This window comes from Drosophila mojavensis, unplaced genomic scaffold (assembly GCF_018153725.1).
Source record: "Drosophila mojavensis isolate 15081-1352.22 unplaced genomic scaffold, ASM1815372v1 contig_49, whole genome shotgun sequence".
In the NCBI taxonomy this organism is placed as follows: Eukaryota; Metazoa; Arthropoda; class Insecta; order Diptera; family Drosophilidae; genus Drosophila; species Drosophila mojavensis.
Genome location: NW_025318872.1, coordinates 1,114,297 through 1,136,013, shown reverse-complemented (window position 1 = coordinate 1,136,013; position 21,717 = coordinate 1,114,297). Strand labels below are relative to the sequence as shown.

General features: G+C 43.7%; 1 protein-coding gene across 7 annotated transcripts in view; it reads left to right on the top strand.

Moving 5' to 3' along the window:
• The window catches only part of LOC6577848, a 49,429-nt gene extending 27,968 nt beyond the window's left edge, over positions 1-21,461 (top strand). For 2 of the 7 annotated variants that reach the window (XM_002003744.4, XM_032729323.2), the window contains exons 3-7: positions 12,316-14,112; positions 14,561-15,326; positions 15,461-16,224; positions 16,293-17,589; positions 19,287-21,461. In XM_002003744.4, coding sequence (XP_002003780.1) covers positions 12,440-14,112; positions 14,561-15,326; positions 15,461-16,224; positions 16,293-17,589; positions 19,287-21,392 — 6,606 coding nt within the window. In that variant the 5' untranslated portion in view covers positions 12,316-12,439 and the 3' untranslated portion in view covers positions 21,393-21,461. The remainder of the gene's footprint in view (positions 1-12,315; positions 14,113-14,560; positions 15,327-15,460; positions 16,225-16,292; positions 17,590-19,286) is intronic. The other 5 variants (XM_015165841.3, XM_015165846.3, XM_015165845.3 and 2 more) reach the window with 5 other exon arrangements.
• Positions 21,462-21,717: the final 256 nt, after the last annotated feature.

Below are 21,717 nucleotides of genomic sequence, written 5' to 3'. Positions count from 1 at the left end.
CTTTAGCTTTGTGCGCGTCGCAAATGGAATCAAGCCAGCCGAAGGACGACAAGCAGCGAGCAGCAGAGCGAAAGTGCAAGATAGACAAGGCAACTGAGAGAGCAAATGACAGAGAGAGAGAGAGAGAGAGAGAGAGAGAGTGCTAGAGAGGGAGCAAGATCTACCAGAGGCATTATTGTTGTTGCTTGCACCTGCAGCTGGTTTACTTTACTTTGTCACGGATATGTTTTCTTTAGAGTTTCCATGTCAGCGGCCGCCCATGACATGGGCTTTCTAAGTGTGTGTTAGGCGCTTCTTCTCTCTCTCTTTCACTCTACATATGTGCGAGTATGAGTGTGTGTGTCTGTGTGAAACATGCCGGAAGTTAAATAGGAAATTTTATATGCTTTTATAACTGTGAACGTGTTTACAAGGCCGCCGCCGACGCCCCTTCGAAATGTTTGAAGCAACCAAAGCTGAAACCAATATATATATATTTACCTGTAGCCACACTCGTGTGGGTGTGCACCTGTGTAGCTGTGCAGGTGTACAGCTAGGGGTTACCTAGCAGCAGCAACTTGTTCACTCGTTTGCCTGATGAAGTGTCTTTTAGGGCTTTTGTGGCTTTGCCTGCGACGTATTTCAAACGTTGATTACCTGACAACTTGCATGCCGAAATAAAGTAGAAGAAGAAGAAGAAACAACAGCCAGAAAATTAATCAAATTTATCTAGTCAAGGCTGTTTTGCTCCTGCCGCCAGCAGAAGACAAAAGAGCATTTATTAAATTTGATTTATTTCTGCAAATCCATTTAATTTATGCGCATAATTTTTATGAAATTACTGTAGGGCTTTTAAAGTATCCAAAATAAAAGACAATAAAGAGTTGTGTGAATTTCAAAAGAAAATTGAGGCCTTAGCAACTGAGCTTTCATTTAAAGCCTGGAAGTATTTGAAAAGATTTGACTATTTAGTTGGTTTAAGCTTAAAGCAAATGTTTACTTTAGGTTTATTAGGATCAGTAAGTGATTCAGTCAGTTTAGATGGATGACTGTTTGTAAGGGAATCTAAGTAATGATGGCAAAGTTTCAAAGATATACTCTCTGTATGTATTATATGTAATATATAATAATAAGCAAACTAGTCAAGTAAAATGGCATGGATTCAATACTAAACAAGTAAATATATATAAATAAATAACCATATCTCTTGAGTAGTTAACTGAATATTGAATTGAGAAGCCAGACTCACAGCCTGAATTTACGGTTGAGAAAAACAGTAGAATATCAATGTGAGTCACTGTTTAATATAAGATCTAAGTAGCGCTTGTAAGATATTTTAATCACATCTCTAGAGGTATTCCAGTACTTTCTGCTTAGATGCTGTTGCTTACAAGCAAAACAAAAAATAATAAAAATATAAATAAAAGCAAAGCATAAAAATGTTATTTATATGTAATACATATATCTATCGCTAAAGTCAACGCCGCCCACGCTGCCATCTCAATTAAGCTCGCATAACTTAATTTAATTTTTATATCAACCTCCCTCTCTCTCTCTCGCTCACGCTCTCGCAGTCTCTGTCGACATTCTGCCTAAAACTTAATGTGAACAGCATATATCAAACATTTCCGAGCTGTTTCTGTTTGCGTAGCATATTCTGCGGGGCATAAGAGCGGAGGCAGCGCAGCATATGTTGATTTGAAATTGTTTTAGCATAAATAAAGTGCGACGCACACACACACTCAGACGCACTGAACATATCAATAAAGTAGGTCACACACACACACACCCATACCCACACATATATGCATATTTGTAATCATAAATTTATGCATCTCTGCAGGCACGCAACGCTCTATACCCAATTAATTGCTTTTAAATTAATAATAATCTTATGCATCGCGCAGTGAAGCAATTGCCACTTGGCACTTGACTATGAAACCAATACGGCTATCTATATGGCCACTGGCCAGCCCAGTTCGGGTTGTGGTAATCAAATCCGGTGCAAGTGCAGCAAATGTTAGTGTGCATTTGTGCAGCTTCATTACGCTGCAATCATTTACATGTGCCGGCTAACAACATTTCCCACACAGTATTGGCCAGCTCCTGTTGCTGTGTGAGTGTGTGGGTGTGTGTGTGAGTGGCCCGGCTCAGTTGCCTCACATGTTGCACTCGAGCAAGTATTCTGTGGCCAAATCGAGCGGCTCTATTTGCCCCAGAGAGGGAGAGAGGGCAAGTGAAAGAGAAAGAGACAGACAGAGAGAGAGAGAGAGAGAGAGAGAAGGCAGCTGCGACTGCTACACAAACGCAGCAACAAGCAAACAAACAAGTTGAGCTTTGGCAGTAGTTGGACATGCACACCGCACCCACACAAAACCACACACACGCACACACACACACACACATACAAGCACACAGACATAAACTCACAGCTACCACACTTGAGTGTAGCATAGTTTTCAGCGCCATCAAATGGGCAAGTGTCTGATTAGAAAAGTTTTTGGTGCTGGGATTTACGCCAAAAGTTCCAGCCAAGATTTGGCTAAAAACTTGTCTTGCTTTTAGAGCTAAATATTTGTACAAGCTACGTGTCTGGCCGACTCTCACGTGTGCCGCCTAATTGCTATTAAAATCCAACTAGACTAACTACTGTAAATATATATAAGTACACATATATACATATCTATATCAATGACACGTTTTTGCACCATTTAAATTGTCTGCATTTATTTGCGTGTTGATTTTCGATTTGTATAGACATATATACATATATACATCTGCAAGGCAAGTAAATATATCATATAGCTAAACACACACACACACATACAGTCTAAGCTTTCTCGCCATCTCTGTGTGACAATTTTGTGAAAATTCTCGAGTCGAAGCATGTCAAGCGTCTGTATGGGAGGCCAACGTCGGCTTCTGTCTGCCACTTGCTGTGCTGCTTCTGCCTGCTTCCTGTGGCATGTCCGTGGTCCTGGGCTATGGCCCGACCCTGTGGCCCCGGCATCCTTGCCCGCACACGTTTAGCTCCATGCTCCAGACTAAAACGTATAAAAATGCATGACCGCAACACATTTTTCAGCTGGCCATTCAGTTAACCCTTCCATCAGAGCACACTGATACACATGCGCGTGTATATATGTATATACACTCACACGCACACACACTTGCTTATTTCACAGCTGAATGTTGATTGTCCTTTTTTTGCCTCTATATGAGTGTGCCTCTATGACAGTGCCCCATGTGTTTGTGTGCGTGTGTAGGCTGGCTAAGTGTTTGTGCTTTGCAACGCCTCAGTCTCGGCTATACTCGGATATACGGGTATCTCTGACACTCTGAGGACCCAAACCGCCCACACCGTACGCTGTGCTGGTCTCGTGCGTGTCGCAAATAAATTTTTAAGTAGCATTTGTGTTGATTGCGTTGAAAGAGGACACGAATTTAACTTTATACCCGCTTTCTTGCGTCGCACTCTTCGATGCGGCTGTTTTTTAAGGGTTCTTGAATTTAACATTTATCAAGTGGATTTTCTTTTTTGCTGCTTGGTTAACAAATTAAGTACCATAAACGACTGCGGGATTTTGAAGTATGAAACGCAATCGGATGGGTAAAGAATTATTGAAAATAAATAGAAGTAGTAGAAAGACCTAAATGGCATAATATTGAATATGCATATTCAAGTAAATACAAATTGCTGGTTAAATTGATTAATTTGCTTATATTTTTATAGCATTTTAATATATATGGTTTTTTTATTATTATTAATTAATTAATTGTTAATTATAAAATGTTTTAAATTGCTATAATGTTTAAATAGTTAAGAGTCTATAAATTTGTTTATTAACAACCTTAACAGCTGTTTTGAGCATCCAATGTTAATTAACAGTGCTAGTTAACAGCAGCACCAATCGCAGCAGCCGCAGCAACAGACTGTTGCATGGCGGTCGGTCGTTCACGCTCTTAAGAGAGCCTGCACTGTTAACATAACAGACGCCATCTGCAATTGAAGACAACAGCAACGGCTGGCAAAGATGTCCAACTAACAGCAGCACGATAAACAAATAGCAGAATCACCATGGCGGCCACTTCTTTGCGGCAGCTGCGCTCAGTTGTTGTTGGACCGCAAGAGCGTTTCGTTGTGTAACGGCAGTAAGCATTCGTTGGCGAAAGCTATTAGCGATAGAACAGAAAACCAAAACTGAACGGAAAGCGAGAGCAAAGAGAGCGTGCGTTAAAGAGAGACAATGCTGTACGGAGTGCATAGCAGCGGCTAGAGCAGGCAAGCGTTAGCATGAGTTCATTTTTTTTTTTTAAATTTAAACAAAGCAAATCTCGTGGATGTTAAAAGCAACGACAGTCAGCACGAGTGCGCGCATGTGTGTGTGTGTGTGACTGCCGCAAGCTTTGTTAGCTGCCATATGCACTTACGTGTGTGAGTGCAGACAATGCATGAGCGGTGCATCAGTAGCTCTGCCTATGGGCAGTCTGTTAATATGCATGCGGGCGCAGAATGCTGCTGCTGTTGTTGTTGTTGTTGTTGTTATCGTTGTTGACTGCACCTTGTGGCCGTCAGCAACAACAATTGCTGCTACCACCGGACATGTGCAGACATTGTTGTTGCCGAGCTGTTGTTGGCGGTTGTATGTTGGTTTTCTACTTCTGCTACGTCTTCTCCCCTTTTTTATTATGATTTAACCGTTAGTCAAAACGTTTTTTAACAGCTTCTAGACTGTCGAACTGCCCAGACAACAGACAACGTATGCTGACATGCTCGCAGCATGTTCGCATATATGTGAGAGTGTGCGTGTGTGTATGTGTGGTAATTAAGTATGTGTGTGTGTGTGTGAGCTTGTCTCGCTTTTTTGTAGCTTCTGCCAACATGGCGTATGAGTAATGGCCACGACAACATTGGCGGCCGTACATACACACATATACACTCACAGAGAGACATACATATACATCTGAGGGCTGGCAGGCTTTGAATTGTTATTCATGGACATGGCACAGCAAGTGGATGGAGCTGCGTTGGCAGCCCCTGGCCAAACATATGCCAACATATGTTAATGCTGACAGCCCGCACTGCGTGTGCGGGACAGAAGGGAGCCAAAACGCTTGTAACGGAGATTTCGCCACTGTATTCTCCTAATTGCAATGTGCGGGTACAAAGTCTGTCGTTATTTTTAGTAATTTTTCGCTTTTGTTTTTTCGGCCAAGCAAAATTCAGAAGCGGAAGTTGTGTTCACAACTTCCGGCCAACTTTTAAGATATGCCAACAGCAACAAGAACAACTCGGGAAAATCTATTTAGCATAGACGTGATGCCATTCAGTTTGAGGGTGCGAGGCGTAGATTAGAAACCAAATGCCAAAATGTTTTTCAGCTCAACGCAAAAATGTCAATTTCCCTGGTATGTTGCGAATGGGGAGAGAAACGCCTACGAAAAAGAATGAAAATCAAAGTAGGCCAAAACCATTCCTGAATTTCTTGAAAATAGGTTGGTGTCAAGGGTGTTGCCGTTCAAGAAAATACAGTTATCATATGGCTGAAAGGAGATAAGTGTAAAGCAACAGAGAACAAAAAAAAACACACTTTAAGTTTTACGTCTGCCTCTTCGATGGGTACGTGACAAATCTTTATTTAATATCCAAAAAATGGGAAATAAACTTTGACATTTGTTGCGATTTATGTGCAGGCAATAGTCGAGCGCAGTGCCGCCTTATGCCTCCTGCTGCCCGCCTCCTCCGGACTTTTGCCGTCCACATAATTTGATAAACTCTGGCAGCGCTCAAGTTTTGCCCAAGTGTCGAAAAGTTGAAAAAGTGAAAAAGAGGGCAACTAAAATTTCATGAATTTGTATTGTTTTACGACTATGGCAAAACGAAAAGTTTGGACTGCCAAGCGATTTAGTTTTGTAAATCTTTGACTAATTTATGCCACAGTCTGAACATAAAATTTTCCAAAATTAGGCATCCCTCTGAAATGCTAAAGTCACAAAAATTTATGCTACTGGGCCACAGCAACTACGACGTCTATGGCATATTGTGCCAGCAGGCACTTGAGTGTAATATGCACTGAAGCATATTAAGTATACGTATGCGAGGGCGTATCTCTCTATGAGTTTTTCATTTTCATCTCACTTATTTAACTGTGGGTAGTCTGACCTAAACTGACTGGTCATATGGCATAATATTAAAGTTTCTCTTAAAGTTTGTTCGAAAGAGGCGAGCATAAGATAAATCCTTGCAAAATATATAATGTTTATAAATACATCATTTAATTTATATATAAACTTTAAATTTAAGCAGGATTACTAAGTGATCCGGTAACTTCAATTTATTGCTTTTGCTTTAACGAACTTATTATTGAAACCAAAAATGCTAAAAATGTATGCATAAATATATGAAATATTTATGAAATTTCAATAAAATATACGCCGCAGACGGGCATTGTTGGTGGGTGGGCCAAGTTACCGGCGATTACCCTCGGGCAACCTTTGATTCAAACCTTTGTCTACTCCAAGCATAGCAAAGCACAAGCTGCTCCTATGGAGCCAAAGTGAATTTTAAGCTTTTGTTTATTTTCACACATTCTTTGCCATGCAATAAAAAAATAAATAAATAATACAAAACTCTTGAGATAATAATTTCATATAAAAATATATATTTAATATATAAATAAGTCAAATATCGTAATAAAAATAAAATTTCACAAAATAGTTATCGAGCTTCATCTAATATTAAGGCAAACCAGAAGTTTTTTTTAGTATATTTATAAAAAAATGAATAATTTATTTCAATTTAAATACAGTCGACTGTCGTTATTTCGAAATTCAAGGGACTCTTAAAATATATCGAATTATCGAATGTTTGAAATATTAAATGGTTCGAAATTTTAAGAGAAAATAAATGAAACTTCGAATTATCAAGGGTTTTAATTTAACGTAATGTACATATGTTCAAATTAATTAAGCTTTATAAAGAACTCATTTATACAGGTTTGCTTCGAAGCACATTGCTTCTGCTCAGACTTTTCAATAATTTTTTTAAAGACAAAAAGTGCCTGATATGCTGTTTCATCAGTTTCGTTTTGTAGACAAAAGCTTTGTAAGTTATCCAATGAGGCTCTTGCTACCTTAACGGACACCGTTGCCAAAGGCTCTGATGGATCAACTTCATCTTCATCGATGCTCTTTTTATTAGTATCTGTCGCAGATAAAATTTCATCTTCGGTTAGGGATCCTGAAATCTCCACTTGAACATAGTCTTTTGCAACTTCGCTTTTCTTCTCACCTCCTTCTACTTTTCCAATTAGTTTCTTCTTTTCAGCAATCGTCAAACGTTTATACTTCTTAGGACTCAGTTAATACAAAATTTTAATATGTATACTAACGAAGCGATTCGTGCGGAAGCGAGTATCAAAATGTGCCTATGTAGTTAGTTTCAGGGGAGTCCCAAAATTCAAATTCAAAGTTCTTACTAACACACCAAGAAACTTCACAAATTCGAATAGTCGAGTGTTTAACCATATGAGTACGAATTATCGCGTCTTAGCAATGATTTTTTAGTTCGAATTACTGAGTGCATAAAAATGTATGGACTGGTTCGAAATAAGAGTCGACTGTATATACATATTTATAAATTAAATTCTCTGCTCTCTCTTAAAGTAGTCAACTTAATTATTCATAAAAGGTTTTTCTATAAAATATATAAGCTTTTCAAATATTTGAAATAAAACAAACCTAATAAAGTTTCAAATGCTATCCAGCTCCGCGAGTTAAGTATAAAATGCAATTTGCTTTGTTGCAGCGCATTAAATTTTCCAATTAACAACTGCTGCTGCTGTTGCAGCTCTTGCTGTTGGTGCTGACTGGTGCCGTTGGCTGTTTGGCAAAGTTATTTAACAACTTTTTGCACTAACTACTTACGGCACAAAGAGCAACAAACAAATTGATGATGAATAAAAACATTTTGTAGCAGCAGCATTGGCGCTGCTCAAACATTTCATTTCGCCGAGGGTCGACAACTGAATCGAAAAGAGTTTTCCTATTGCAGTTGCCACTGCCACTGCCATTGCCATTTGCCATTTGCCATTTGCCATTTGCTGTAGCCATTGCTGTTAATTTGTAGCCAACACATTTTTAATTTGGTGCCAACGGGCCAACGGGCCAGCCGGATGCAAAGCCACAGAGTCACGCAGAGCAAACTGACGGAAAAAACAATTGAGGATGCGCGGAAATGGCGCACAGGACACATGACAGCAGTTTGTCCGTGTGCATCCTGCTTGCCCAATTTGGCTTAAAGGCCAAAATTTTCCTTTTTTTTTTTTTTTTGTTCGTCAAGATAAATTAACATAAATTTCATATTTATATATTTTGCACTTGGGCAGAAATTGAATTTTAATTAACAAAGCGAAAGGCTGTTACGCCCATCAATCAAGCGGGCGTTTTGCTAACACTAACAGCGATGCGAAACGTTTTCTCACTCATTAAAAGCCAGCAGGCAACAGTCAACACGGCATCACGGCGAAAGAAAAATAAAAATCTAAAAAAAAAAAAAAAAAAGGGAAAAGGGATAAATGGAACGTTAAAAAAGACGAAATACAGCAAAAGATGGAGAAAAAGATGTGAAAGTAACACGAAACGGAACAGGACAACCAGGACGACGTGCTAAGCCCACGGCAAGATTAATTAAGTCTGCGCAGGCAGGAAAAAATTCGTCAGAAGCAACAGCAAGACAACAATGTGAATATGAGTGACAGACTATGAAATACCCTGTGAAAGTGAAAAGTTAAGCAAATGATGTATGAAAACAGATATTGAGACCCTGCTGAACATTTTCCTTCTTTCTCTACTCTAGTCTTTCTATTATAAGTCCCAGTCTATCCACTTTCTGCAGTAGTTGAATGTCATTGAATCAGGCTCAAGAAACTTGAGCTGCGAATTATTTATTGATTTATTGACAGATTATATAGGAAGCATACCGTACTTATATAAACATGCATATACTCTATCTATATTATACACACTTTTTGAGATCCTTACACTACAAATTACTCTTCCACTGACACGGCCATTAAATCGTTTATGCAGACAAATGAACCGAACAACGCATTTCTAATAGACTCAACGACAGTTGCCCACACCCACACAGAGTATACCCTCTCGCATTTAATACATTTCTAATATGTAAAGGGTACACGGAACAAACAAACAAACAAACAAACAGTCACTGTGGCAGCGGACGCTGCGACGCGTTGCGACGTCCGCGTCCAAGTGCGTGTTAATGCTTCGTACTCTTTTCCTTGCATACTTTTAGGCGTCGCGTGAAAAAATTAAAATTTCAAAGCGCCACACAAACTGCGGCGGCTACACCAGCACGTGTGCACGTGCACATATGTGTCGGTGTGTGTGTATGTGTGTTTTAAGTATTTACTCGGGCAAGAAATACGAAAAGCAGCAACAACAAACAAAACATAAACAACGGCAAACAAGCAGGAAGCCTTGTCGTTGCCTACTCATAATAAGCATATTTTAAATGAGTCTAACGCAAGGCGTCAACAATGCTAAGGGATACGACACCCCTGCAGCGTCCGCCACCCCCCTCTCTCACCGCCTCAAGCTGGGCACTTATCACGCATTGTGTTAATACTAAATTGTGACTGTGATCACAGCTTGTGTGAATTTTACTTGTTATTAAGGGGCATTTAATGAAATGTGCAATCAAATTTTATATTCAGATATATTTACTATATAATTATATGATATTATTTATTATTGCTTATAATATTTCATAAAATCTTTATAAAGACTTTTGGCTGGTCGCTTCATTTTAATATACCTATATTTTAACGTTCACTGATGATATTGCCAAGTCGATTGGCAATAAGTCTCTCCCATACTTTGGAAAGTGACGACAGCAGACTTATTGGGCGGTACGATTCTGGGTCATCCTCTGGCTTTCCTGGTTCTGTATAAATAATCTAATTGTGTTGTTAAGGTACTAAACTAGCATTGTACAGATTCAGCGCTTAAAATAAATATACAAAAAAAAAAAAAAAAAAAAAAAAAACATATATTTTAAATTTTATTTTTAAAAACAACTTCCTCTTTCTCTTCTCTCTTTCGCTCTCTCTTTCTCTCTCTATCTCTCTCTCTATCTCTCTCTTTATTCGAAATTATTAATTTTATTAATTTTTATTTTCATTACTTTTTAATTAATTAATTTTGTAATTTTATTTTTTAACTTATTTTTTTTATTTAATTTAGTTTTGTAATTGTATATTTTAAATCATTTTTAATTATCTATTAATGAGGAGTCATAAATTATAAATAAGACTTTAAACTAATTATATTACTGGAGTACCCCATATGGCTTAATAAAATATATTTAAAAAAAAAAAAAGATAAAACAAAAACAAGCCAGTATTCCATTAAAGGGAAAATTTATGATTTAGTCGTGACTTTTTTGTCATCCCTGATGCAGGCACTCTGCCCCCCACTAATGAGCTTCTCATCTTGAGCATGAGCATAATCAGAGCCAAGAGAAATACTAATTGAGTTTCGAGTCTAAAGCGAAACACACATTTCGCTGTACAATTGATTCAATAAAAAGCACTTTACTTAGTCGCTTAACTAAGTAAATGTCATATTTAATATGCATATGAACATGAAAAGTAAAGAGAGAAAATAATATAAATATTATTCAAAAGGATGTTCAAAAAGGATAATGCGCACTTGACATGCGAGTGGCTTGTGGCTTGTGGCTTGCTGCCCGGCTGACTGTCAGCACATTTTGCCTAGCTGTGCGCTCAACCAGAATGAACCGGCGCGCTGACCTTCTTCAGCATAAACTTTAAAAGGCCGCAACATCAATGGCGCAATCCGAATTTTATTCTGTTTTGTTGCTGTCTTTTTTTCTGTATGTAGACATCGGCATTTCCGGCTGGCAGCCAAGCAGCTCCAATTAGCCCTTAAATGGATTTGTGTAACACATTTGGGACCCCGAACCCAGCTACAATACGTTTGCCCTGGAGATTTGTGGCTGTAACAGGACCTTCTTACGGCGCCCGCTTCGCTGGCTCTCAAATTTACATCGCTTGCTGAATTTATTGTGCCCACATTCCATTCAGTTACAACTTCAGCAGCAGTAGATTCAGCTTTAGCTTCAGCTTCGGGCTTTCGGCCCATTGTCGCGTTGTCGCTGGCCTCACAGGCCGCTAGCGACACATACATTTCATTTTAATATCCTTTATTCGCTGGAAGCGCATGCGACATACACAGAGACAGAGAAAGAGAATGAGTGAGAGAGAGAGAGGGGGAGAGAAACAGCAGAGCCCACTCCTGCTGCTTCAGTGCGTCGCCAAACGATGATCATTCGGGCGGGTCGCTGTTTCTGTTGTTGCTTCTGTTATTCCAATGTGCCGGAACATTAAGCGTTGAAATATTTATGAGCTGTGCTCACACACACACTTACGCACACACAAGTCTCTATGTGTGTGTGCGTGTCCTTAATGAGTGTTTGCAGTGTACCGAAAATCTGCATTTAAGACGGCTTTAAGTCTTAATGGCACATTTCAAATGCACTCGGCACAGACGCCATTTTGTGTGGAATAAGTTCTCACATTTTTATAGCATACTTTTCAGGTGCGTGCTCAAAATGTTTAACGATAAGTAAGCTCTTTGTGCGTGGGCTGTGTGGGCATTAATCACAGCTGTTAATGCTGAATGGGAGAGTTAATCAAGCATCAGAAATAGTATTTCTATAGTATCTGAATTTTATTTATAGTATTTTAATCATATACATTATTTAAAAAAAAATAAAATAAAATAAAATTGCAAATAATTTTCGAGTTGAATATCTTAACTAATATTTGATAATTAATGAATATAATTATAAATTATTATTATAATATAATTAAACTAACAATATAATTATAACTAATAATTAAATTAATTATTTTTAATTATTAAATTATTTTATATAATTATTAATAGTTATACAACTATTAAATTAATTAAAATTAATTATACAATTAGGTATAATTCATTTTTAAATTAAATACAATCTTCCATTAAATTTATTTATTATAAATCTTGCTAAAATTTATAATATAATGAATATTCTTTTCATAACTATTAAATGAAATTCTAAAAATATTATTTTTAATTTATGTATTTTTTTTTTTTATTGCTTTCTTTTAATTCGCACTTGTTTTTTATGACACGGCGAATATTTTTAAAATGAAAATAACAGAAAGAAACTTAACTTAATCTAACATCTGCCCCAATAATCGCAGTAAAAACTAATAAACATTTTCATTTGTTCTTTTCTTGCAGTTAAACATTAGTTAATTGACCAAGTTAAGGGACCTCAAATCCAAAACCAACACACACACACACACGCGTATATAATACACACACATACAAACAGTACACACCCGCTCAGACAGAGTGCAGCAGCATGGATCTGCCGTCGATGGTGCAGCGCTCTGGCGATACGCTAATCGTGCGCAGCGTCGTCAGCGGCAATCAGTTGTACATGGAGCAGGGCCACAAGGGCAGCGGCAACAGCGCCAATTCGCACAGCAGCAGCAATGCAACGCCGCCACTGGACACAGTGACGAACTCAGCGCCCGCAGAGGCGACTGCGCTGGAGCAGCAGCTGGACAGATATCGCTTGCAGCAACTATTGCAGCAGCAGCAACAACAGCAACAGCAGCAGCAACAGCAGCAGCAGCAGCAGCAACAGGCAGCAGCTGCAGCGGCAGCTGTTGTTAACAGCGTGCAGCAACAGCAGCAACAACAGCAACAGCAGCAGCACGTCGTGCTCTCCATGGATGCCAAGGAGGAGGGTCTGCCCCAGTGCAAGATCAAGCGCAACTACAGCTGCAACCATTGCGCCTACTTCACGCAGAATCCGCGCTACCATCTGACGCATCTGCGCGACGTGCACGGCGAGAAGATTGTGATAAACAAGTGCAAGCTCTGCCTGTATGCCTCCCGCCACTTCCAGAAGCTGGTGCGCCACATGAAGATGGTGCACGGCTGCACCGACGGCATACCCAGCGGCCATGGGCAGGCGCGCGGCAAGCGCGGCATGAGCCGGGAGGCGCGCAAGCGCCGGCTGGAGGAGAGCGTCGGCGTGATGGGCGGGCAATCGATAGCCATGTCGGTGCCGGACATGCCCACGCTGGAGCAGGTGAAGCGCGAGCTGCAGCTGCAGGAGCAGAAGCTGCAGCGCGACATCGAGGCCTACAAGCAGCGACAGCGCGAGGAGCAGCAGCAGCGCGAGCAGCAGCTGGAGCTGGTGTCCAACTATGGGCGGCAGCTGCAGGCGACGCTGCGCGACCTGGACTTGCGCGAATCCTACGATCGTCAGTCATCGCCGGCGGAGCCGCCGACGCCCTCGCCCAGCGGCTCGGCCACGCCACCGCCGGCGCTGTCCTCCGGCGGCGAGGAGCCACAGAATCGTCTGCTCAAGTGCAGCGCCTGCGAATTCACCACGCTCTATCGCACCCAGCTGCGCGCCCACGAGCTGGCCGAGCATGGCAAGACCAAGTTCTTCCGCTGCGACAAGTGCAGCTATGTGACGCACATCAAGGCGCGCTTCAGCAAGCACGTCAAATACCACTCGATGCCGATGATCAAGTGCGTCACGTGCGACTTCCGCACGCCGTACAAGTGGAACCTGGACAGGCACATGAAGAACCATGGCGGCGCTGGCGCCTTCAAATGCGCCGCCTGCGATTTCACGGCCGACATCAAGCAGTCGCTGACCGTCCACGAGATGAATCACCATGTGCCGCCCGTGGGCAATGCGGGCTCCATTTGGCCACGACGCCAGAACAAGGTGGGCGCCAGCGAGATGTGCGACTATTTCCTCAGCGACTCCACCGAGCTGGAGGATCAATACAACAACAACAATCTGGACGATGATCTGGAGGATGTCGATGGCGGCGCCCTGAGCGGCGAGGAGCACTACGGCAAGCGCAGCAAATACGATGACGACGAAGAGCCCACCGATCTCTCCCAGAAGGGTGGCTGCTCCTCGGACACGTCCAGCGTCGGCACAGCCACGCCGCGTGCCCTGCGGCCGGTGCCCAATCTAATACCCATCACAAAGAGTCCCAAGGAGTAAGTACATATACTTAAACATAAACACATTTGATCTCAGAGTTGGCTTGAGCTAGTTCCACAAATGATTCGGATTTACATACATATATATATAGCTTGACGAAAGGCTATCTGAGCAGATATCTAGACCCTAGATCTTAGCCTGGTTAAAGATTTTTAACTATACTGTCTGAGTAAAGAGTTTACCTGATAAACTTAGATCTTATACAGATATAAAATGATATAAAGAATCTAGATAGATATAAAAAATACTCTAGATCTTAAGTATTTCCAAGGATTTGCATCCAACAACTTATTATATTTAATATATAGATAGAAGATATTTTAGATATATACAGACTCTCGACTCAAGATTTTAATTTTCAATCATTTGTCTTCTACAAAAACTTTTTCAAATAACCTTAGACTTAAATTCACCCATTAATAGCTCTATTCTCCCACTTTGTAGCGTGCTTAACCTTTCCAAGGATACGAATGCCTCGCGCAGCTCGCTCACCGAGATCGCCTCAAAGTTCTTCAACGAGAAGGAAATCTCCGAGATGCTGGACAAATCGGATGTGCCACAGCTGTCGCCCGCCACGACCATCGGCTCGATGGGCTCGTCGCGCAGTCTGCTGGCCAAGAAGGGCGGCGGCTCCTTCTTCGACAAGCTGAAGACGGGTGCTCAGCACGATAATCTGATCTGTCAGTGTGGCCATGTGGCCAAGTGCCTGTCCGAATCGATCATACACGGCAAGAGCTGCCAGTCCTCGGCTGTGGTCATAGACGAGGACGATGTGGCGCTGCATGAGGACGATGCCGATGATCGCTTGGAGATCGATGAAGATGACGATGATCGTCAGTCGCATTCGGCGCTCAACTTGAGCGTCTCGGGCTCGACACGCTGCCAGCACTGTCGCCACCGCTGCAAGTCCTCCACCGATCTGCTGCACCACATGACCCAATGCGCCGAGGTCATACGCTGTGCGAACGAGATGTACGACTCGAATTCCGGCGAGAGCTGCGAGCGTCGCAACGATCCGCATGCCCTGCAGCAGCAGGCGGCTGTGCAGCAGCAGCGCGTCTGCATTTGGAACAAGGCGGCCAAGGAAATTGCCGCTGCGGTGGTGCAGCAGGACAAGGCCAATCTGTTGACCAAGTCGCCGGGCAGCCAGGCGGCCAGCAACGAGGAGAACAGCTATTATGGTGTGGAGACAGCGCCCGGTTATGGCGAGGTAAGTACTCTCCCATTCTCAACACACATACACACACAGCCAAACACCCACACACACATACAGAGAGAGAGACTTTGCAAACCCACGCACGACAAATGCGTCAAAATGAAATTTGACTCTCTCATGCACTGCAGGTAACCAAAAAGATGACGCCCGAGGAGGAGGCAGCCAACTCGTCACTGAAGAAGGTCTACAAGTGTCCGCACTGCAGCTTCTGGGCATCGACGGCGTCACGTTTCCATGTACACATCGTTGGGCACTTGAATAAGAAGCCGTTCGAGTGCTCGCTCTGCTCCTATCGCTCCAACTGGCGCTGGGACATCACCAAGCACATTCGGCTGAAGACCATCCGCGATCCCTCGCACAAGACGGCCAAGGTGCTGATGAACGATGAGACGGGCCGGCGCAACTACACCAAGTACAACAAGTACATCACCTTGATGAAGGTCACCGAGGAGGATGGCGATCCCAAGCTGATGAAATCGGGCGAAATGACGCCCAACCAGGTGGCCTCGTTGGCCTTCCTCAAGGACTACCAGAAGGTGGGCGTGGGCACTGGCCATGACATCACACTGGAGCCGGTGACGGCCAATAAATCGAATGCCCTGGACGATGCAGCCCTGGCTGACAATCTAATACGCCTGCCCCTGCTGGCGACCATGATGAATGCGGCGATGGCCACGCAGCAGCACCATCAGCAGCAGCAGCTCGAGCAACAGCAGCAGCAGCTGGAGCAGCAACATCACTCAACCATGATAACGCCCTCGGTGACCATATCGCCAGTGAAGCGCACACATCAAACGCCGCTCGGCAAGCCCACCGATGATCTCATCACCGAGGTGCATCAAGAGGGCAGCGAGAAGAAGACCTTCTACAGGTGTCGCAAGTGCAACTTTAGGTGAGACCCTCGATTGGTTTCAAATGGAGCCTAAGCTAATGCAAGTTCCCTCCTTCCCTCCATTGCAGACATCACAATCGAGACGCTGTGCTGGCCCATGTCAAGATCCACTATCAGGAGTCCAGCTACCCCAAGTCCAATGCCGCTGTGAGCAGCACCTCGCCGCTGCAGGTGTCCGTCAGCTCCAATCAGCAGCTCTACATGAACAAAGTATTTGCCGCCATGCGCCTATCGCAGACGTCGCCCACGACGGGCAACGGCTCAGCCGGCAGTGGTCCGCAGTCGCAGTCGCAGCAGCAGCAGCAGCAGCAGCAGCAACATTCCCTCATTTCAGCTGGACTGCTGCAGCGTGCCATACAGAAGGCACAGCATTCGCCCACGCCCAGTGCGAATGCGCTCAGTGGTCTGGCCCTGGCGCTAGCCAGTGGCAAGACGAGCACACCCAAAGCCAATGCCGCCTCCATATTAGAGCACGGTGAGCAGAAAGCGAGTCAAAATGAGGCAAGTGCCGACAGTCTGACGTCGCCCACAATCACCAGTAGCAGTAGCACAGCGCGATCGCTGCAGGATCTGCTCACATCACCACGCACCCGACACGGTCTACACTATGGTGCGGGTGCTTCGCCAGCTGCTACGGCCACTAATCCTAATTCAGCTAACAGTAACTCAATTCTGGTTATGGGTAATGGCAGCATCGGATTCCGATTGGATGCGGCTGGCCACAAGAAATCATCGAGCGACGTTGCATCATCCAATACACCCACCACCACCACAACCAACTCAACCACCACGAACAATGCATCGCCTATGCCAGTAACTACCACTCCTACTCCTATGTCTTCTTCTTCTACTTCTACTTCTACTTCAACTGCATTTCCAACTGGTGCCAAGTCCCTGGTTCATATGCTGAATAATACTAACCACAATAATAGCACCACATCCAATCTCATTGACCAACCTCATGCCCATAACCAAGCACTCATCGCTGGTGACGGTTACTACACAACACAGGCAACGGGTCTAACCCATGGCCAACATGGCCACCACATACACGCTACTAATCTCAAGTCCAACCCAGCCATGTCAATGTCGTCGTCGTCCTCGTCGTCGCTATCGGCATCGGCATCGGCATCGTCCTCATCAGCATCGCCGGCGTCTGTTGCGTCATCGCCGCACTCGTCGCCGCCGCCATCCTCAGCATCGGCGTACTTGCCACAGAGCATGACCGGCCAGGGGACACGTTTCCATAGCCATAGTCCAGGTAGTCCCAGTCTGTTAACGATGAACGATACGGATCGACGCGATCCGTCGCCATATCGTTGTGGCCACTGCCATCAGGTGTCGAATTGGAAGCATGTGATCCAGGTATTTGTTTAAATGCATTTTACAGTTTGTGTTTTGTCCCAATCAAAACGAAACGAGTTCCCAACCGAACCGAACAAAAACCCAATAATCAAACGCTATTCGCCAACAAGAGAAAGAGAGAGAGAGAGAGAGAAAGAGAAAGAGAGAGATACAGGAAGAGAATTGTCCGTCAAATAATCGAATGTATTCGGAAGTTTTTCAACACTAGACAGTAGCCTATTTAAATAAAAACCCGTATCAGGTACTTTATCGTTCAAAGAAATGGGCAGCACTGGTCTGACTGATATTCCAGAAAAATTAAAAAGTTTATATAGACTTAGCAATGGAAAATATGACAAGAAAAATTATTACAGCTTATAATTAGATGTATTTCTTTTATTTTATTTTTTTTTTTTTTTTTGCCCTTTTTTTTCATTCTTATACAAATAGAGTTAGAAATTCTAGAAAAATAGTTCAAACTTGTCCGTCACTTAAGCAGCGCATTTAAAATTTAGCTAGCGACATCTGTACATCTGTTCCCCGCCCCCTGCTCAGCAGATCATCTTTGTCTGTAGTCCCTAAGTAACGCTGGTAAATATGCAAACAAAATTTCATTTTGTCTTTATTTTCCTTTATACAAAAAATTAAAAATCAAAAATCTTTAATGCTAAATGTTAAATGTGTGGTGTCTGGGTTTTGCTTCTACTATATTTTTCCATAATTTTTGTTTGGTTAACTTTTTGTATGTTTTCATATACGATTTAGCTGTACATTTACGTTTATTTATAAGAACTCATTGGTGATAGTTTTGCTTGCTCTCGAAACTAATGTAAATTACATTTACCAATTCAATTCAAACCATCTCCTAAAAAAATAAAATAAAATTATCATGCAACAAGCTAACCCCCCCAAAATGCAGGGGGCCTAGTTAAGAAATCATACGGTGCGCGTGTTTCGTTTGGGTTTCCCCATCCAAAATACACATACATACATTACACATACACACACACATATATTTATATATATAAAATACATATTTAAAGAAATATTTTAAAAGAGGGTAATTGGAAGTGAAGCAATTTTTATATATTTGTTTTTTTATTTTATTGTTACCGCAGCGAATCTGGAAATTTGACAAAATAGTCCGAATATTCCCAATAATCTGCGGCAGAGTGTCCTCAATTAAGTTATTATGCTCTTTTTGCAATATTAAAAATATATTCGAGAATTTTAAACGCTCTGTAAAAAATGGCAGTATTTTTAAATATTCTGCTCCAAGAACAAGTTTTCAAAAGAATTTCTCCAGTTTCTCCAGTACATAAAGTTGGATATTTATTAATAATAATATTCCCATTATTCTCTGTTCAGCACGGACTTCTAAGACTTCTAAATTAATTTCCTCAATGTTACCTAATTAATTTCGTCAATTGAACTGTCTAAGCAGCTGGAAATTTAAAAGAAGGGAATTTAAAAATTCCTATCAATATTCCCAGTATTATTAAATGCCAACTGGAAGGAGCTGTCAGGGGCTTAAAAAAAAGTTTCACGGAGCTGTGATACCTATTGCTTCAACTGCCAAATACCCTCACACACACACACACATACACACAAACTCTCACACACATACATAGAAATACGCTGGCAACAACTTATTTTATTAGATCAACAATTTGCTAATTTGTACAATTTTTGCCCATTCTGCTTCTTCTCACTTACAGCGGCACTGTCGCTTAAAGCATTCCGGGGATATTCGGATCGAGACCCTTGAGCGCAGCAGCAACGGCGGCGGCGCTGCGCCCATTTACCGTCCGCAGGGCGCCGGCGCCAGCAACGAGTCTCAAGCACTCAACTACAACAGCAACAACAACAACAACAACAACAAGCCTAGCCAGAACAACAACAGCAACAATAACAGCATCAGCGGCCTGCTGAGCAGCAAGCAGCTGGAGCAGCTGCTCCACTCGCCCCTCTCCGCCAGCACCGCAGCCGTGGTGAATGCAGCCAACACGCAGCAGGATCTGGAGGTGGCGGCCGCCTGCTGGGCCGCTGCCTATAAGGCGGCCAATGCCATGGCCAGCGCCGGCAGCGCCGAGGAGCTCGTCCAGTTGCAGCAGAACGATCAAATCGAGATCACTCGGCTGCCCTCAGCAGCTGCCATCAACAGCGCACAAGATTTGTTGCCCAACAACAACAACAACAACACGAAGAGCAAGCAACAAAAGTGCCCCGTCTGTCCGTACATCTCGGAGAGCAAGTCCCAGATGAACTACCACGTCTCGCTGCACAAGCCCACGCAGTACGAGTGCCAGCTGTGCACCTTCGTCTGCGCCAAGAAGCAGCATCTCAGCAGCCACATGCGCAGCGTGCACCAGCAGCAGCTGGGCGCCGCCGCCGTTGCCGCCGCTGCCGCTACCGGAGCTGGCCTGGACTTCAGTGTGGCGCTGCAGCTGGCGGCCGCCAAGCAGGTGCAGCAGCTGCCCGCCACAGCGCCACTGGCCATCGATCTGAGCCAAATGCAGCTGGAGGAGAGCTCTGCCGGGGAGATGCAGGCGCAGCAGCTGCCGCCGGAATATCAATATAAGCTCATCAGCTACTGTCCACGCTGTCCAGCTCGCTTCGCCCAGAAGCACAACGACGAGCACAACGCGAAGCTGGAGCTGGAGCAGCACTTGGCGGCGCATGCGCCCAGCGAGCAGGACGCGGATGAGTTGTACGTCTGCACGTACTGTGAGTATCGTGCTGGCGCCGAAACTTTGCTGCAGCTGCATAGGGCGGTGCACATGTCGCACTACCAGGAGAAGTGTCAGCAGCTCTACAGGAACTGCAAGGAGGATGTCGCCTATCCGGCTCCCAAGCTGCTGCAAATCAGCGGACCCGAGACCATTTGGGTGGTGGACAACGACCTGGGCGCCCAGCTGTTGCGTCAGAGCGCCTTCGGCTCGTCCAGCCCCATGGGCAGCAGCTTTGATGGTCAAAACTCGCTGCTAAAGAAGCAACTGGAGTCGGGCGGTGGCGGCGGTGCAGTGGTGCGTGAACTGACGCCGCCACCCAAGGTCAAGGAGGCCGAAGAGGATGCCGATGAGGAGCGGCACAGCAGCTCGACGCCCTCGACGAGCGCTTCGGTGGCCACCAGTGACCTGGCCGCTGATGCCAGCAGCGATGCTGGCTCCCTAGACATGCCGCAGTCGGCGCCGACGCCGCTGCGCTGCCAGCACTGTCCCTTCGAGACGCTGCAGCACGCGGAACTGCAGCAGCATCTGCAGAAGCATGCCTGCATCAATGAGCCCAGCGCAGAGGCGATGCAGTGCGCTCACTGTGACTACAATGCCGTGGAGGAAGCGGAGCTGGACGAGCACACGGCAGTGCATTTCAATGCCAGCGAGAAGCTGAAATCCGTGGACTTTTTCACCTGCTACGACAAGCTGGAGATCAGTGTGGAGCAGGACGCCCAACAGTCCCAGGAGGCGAACAAAGAGCAGACGGAGCATAACAACAACCAGGACAATGTACTCAACGCCAATGTGCAGCAGCAGCAGCAGGAGACAGATGCCGAGCAGCCTGAGCAGCAGCAGCACGAGCCGGAAACAAAGCCCAGCACTAAGCTCATTCTCTACAAGAATGATGGCGAGCTGAGCGTAAAGCCACCCACCATGGAGGAGGATAAGCAGCGCGTGGAGAATATCAGTGATCGCCTTAGGCGACGCAGCTTACGTGGCAATGCAGCGACTGCCACACCCACAACGGCGTCAGAGCCGTGCGCGGAGGGAGCGGATAAGATGATACTGGTCAATGCCAAGACGGGCAAAGTCCTGTACCGCAAGTAGGCGTGGCCGGGACCAAACTATTATTATTGTATTTGATGTATTGCATAAATGTTTATGTTATTATTATTATTATTATTATTATTATTATTATCATTATTATTATTATTATCATTATTATTATTATTATTATTATTATGACTATTATTATTTTGATTATTGGAATTAATTTTTTTGGGGCTTGTTAATGTTTTTGTTTGTTTTTAATTGGGTTATTAGTTGTCGAATTTTGTTTTAAGCACCAATTATTGTTTAATTGTTACTAACAAAAAGGAAAATCACACACACACACAGATGGACATGTTCCTGCACCTTTAAATATAACTGT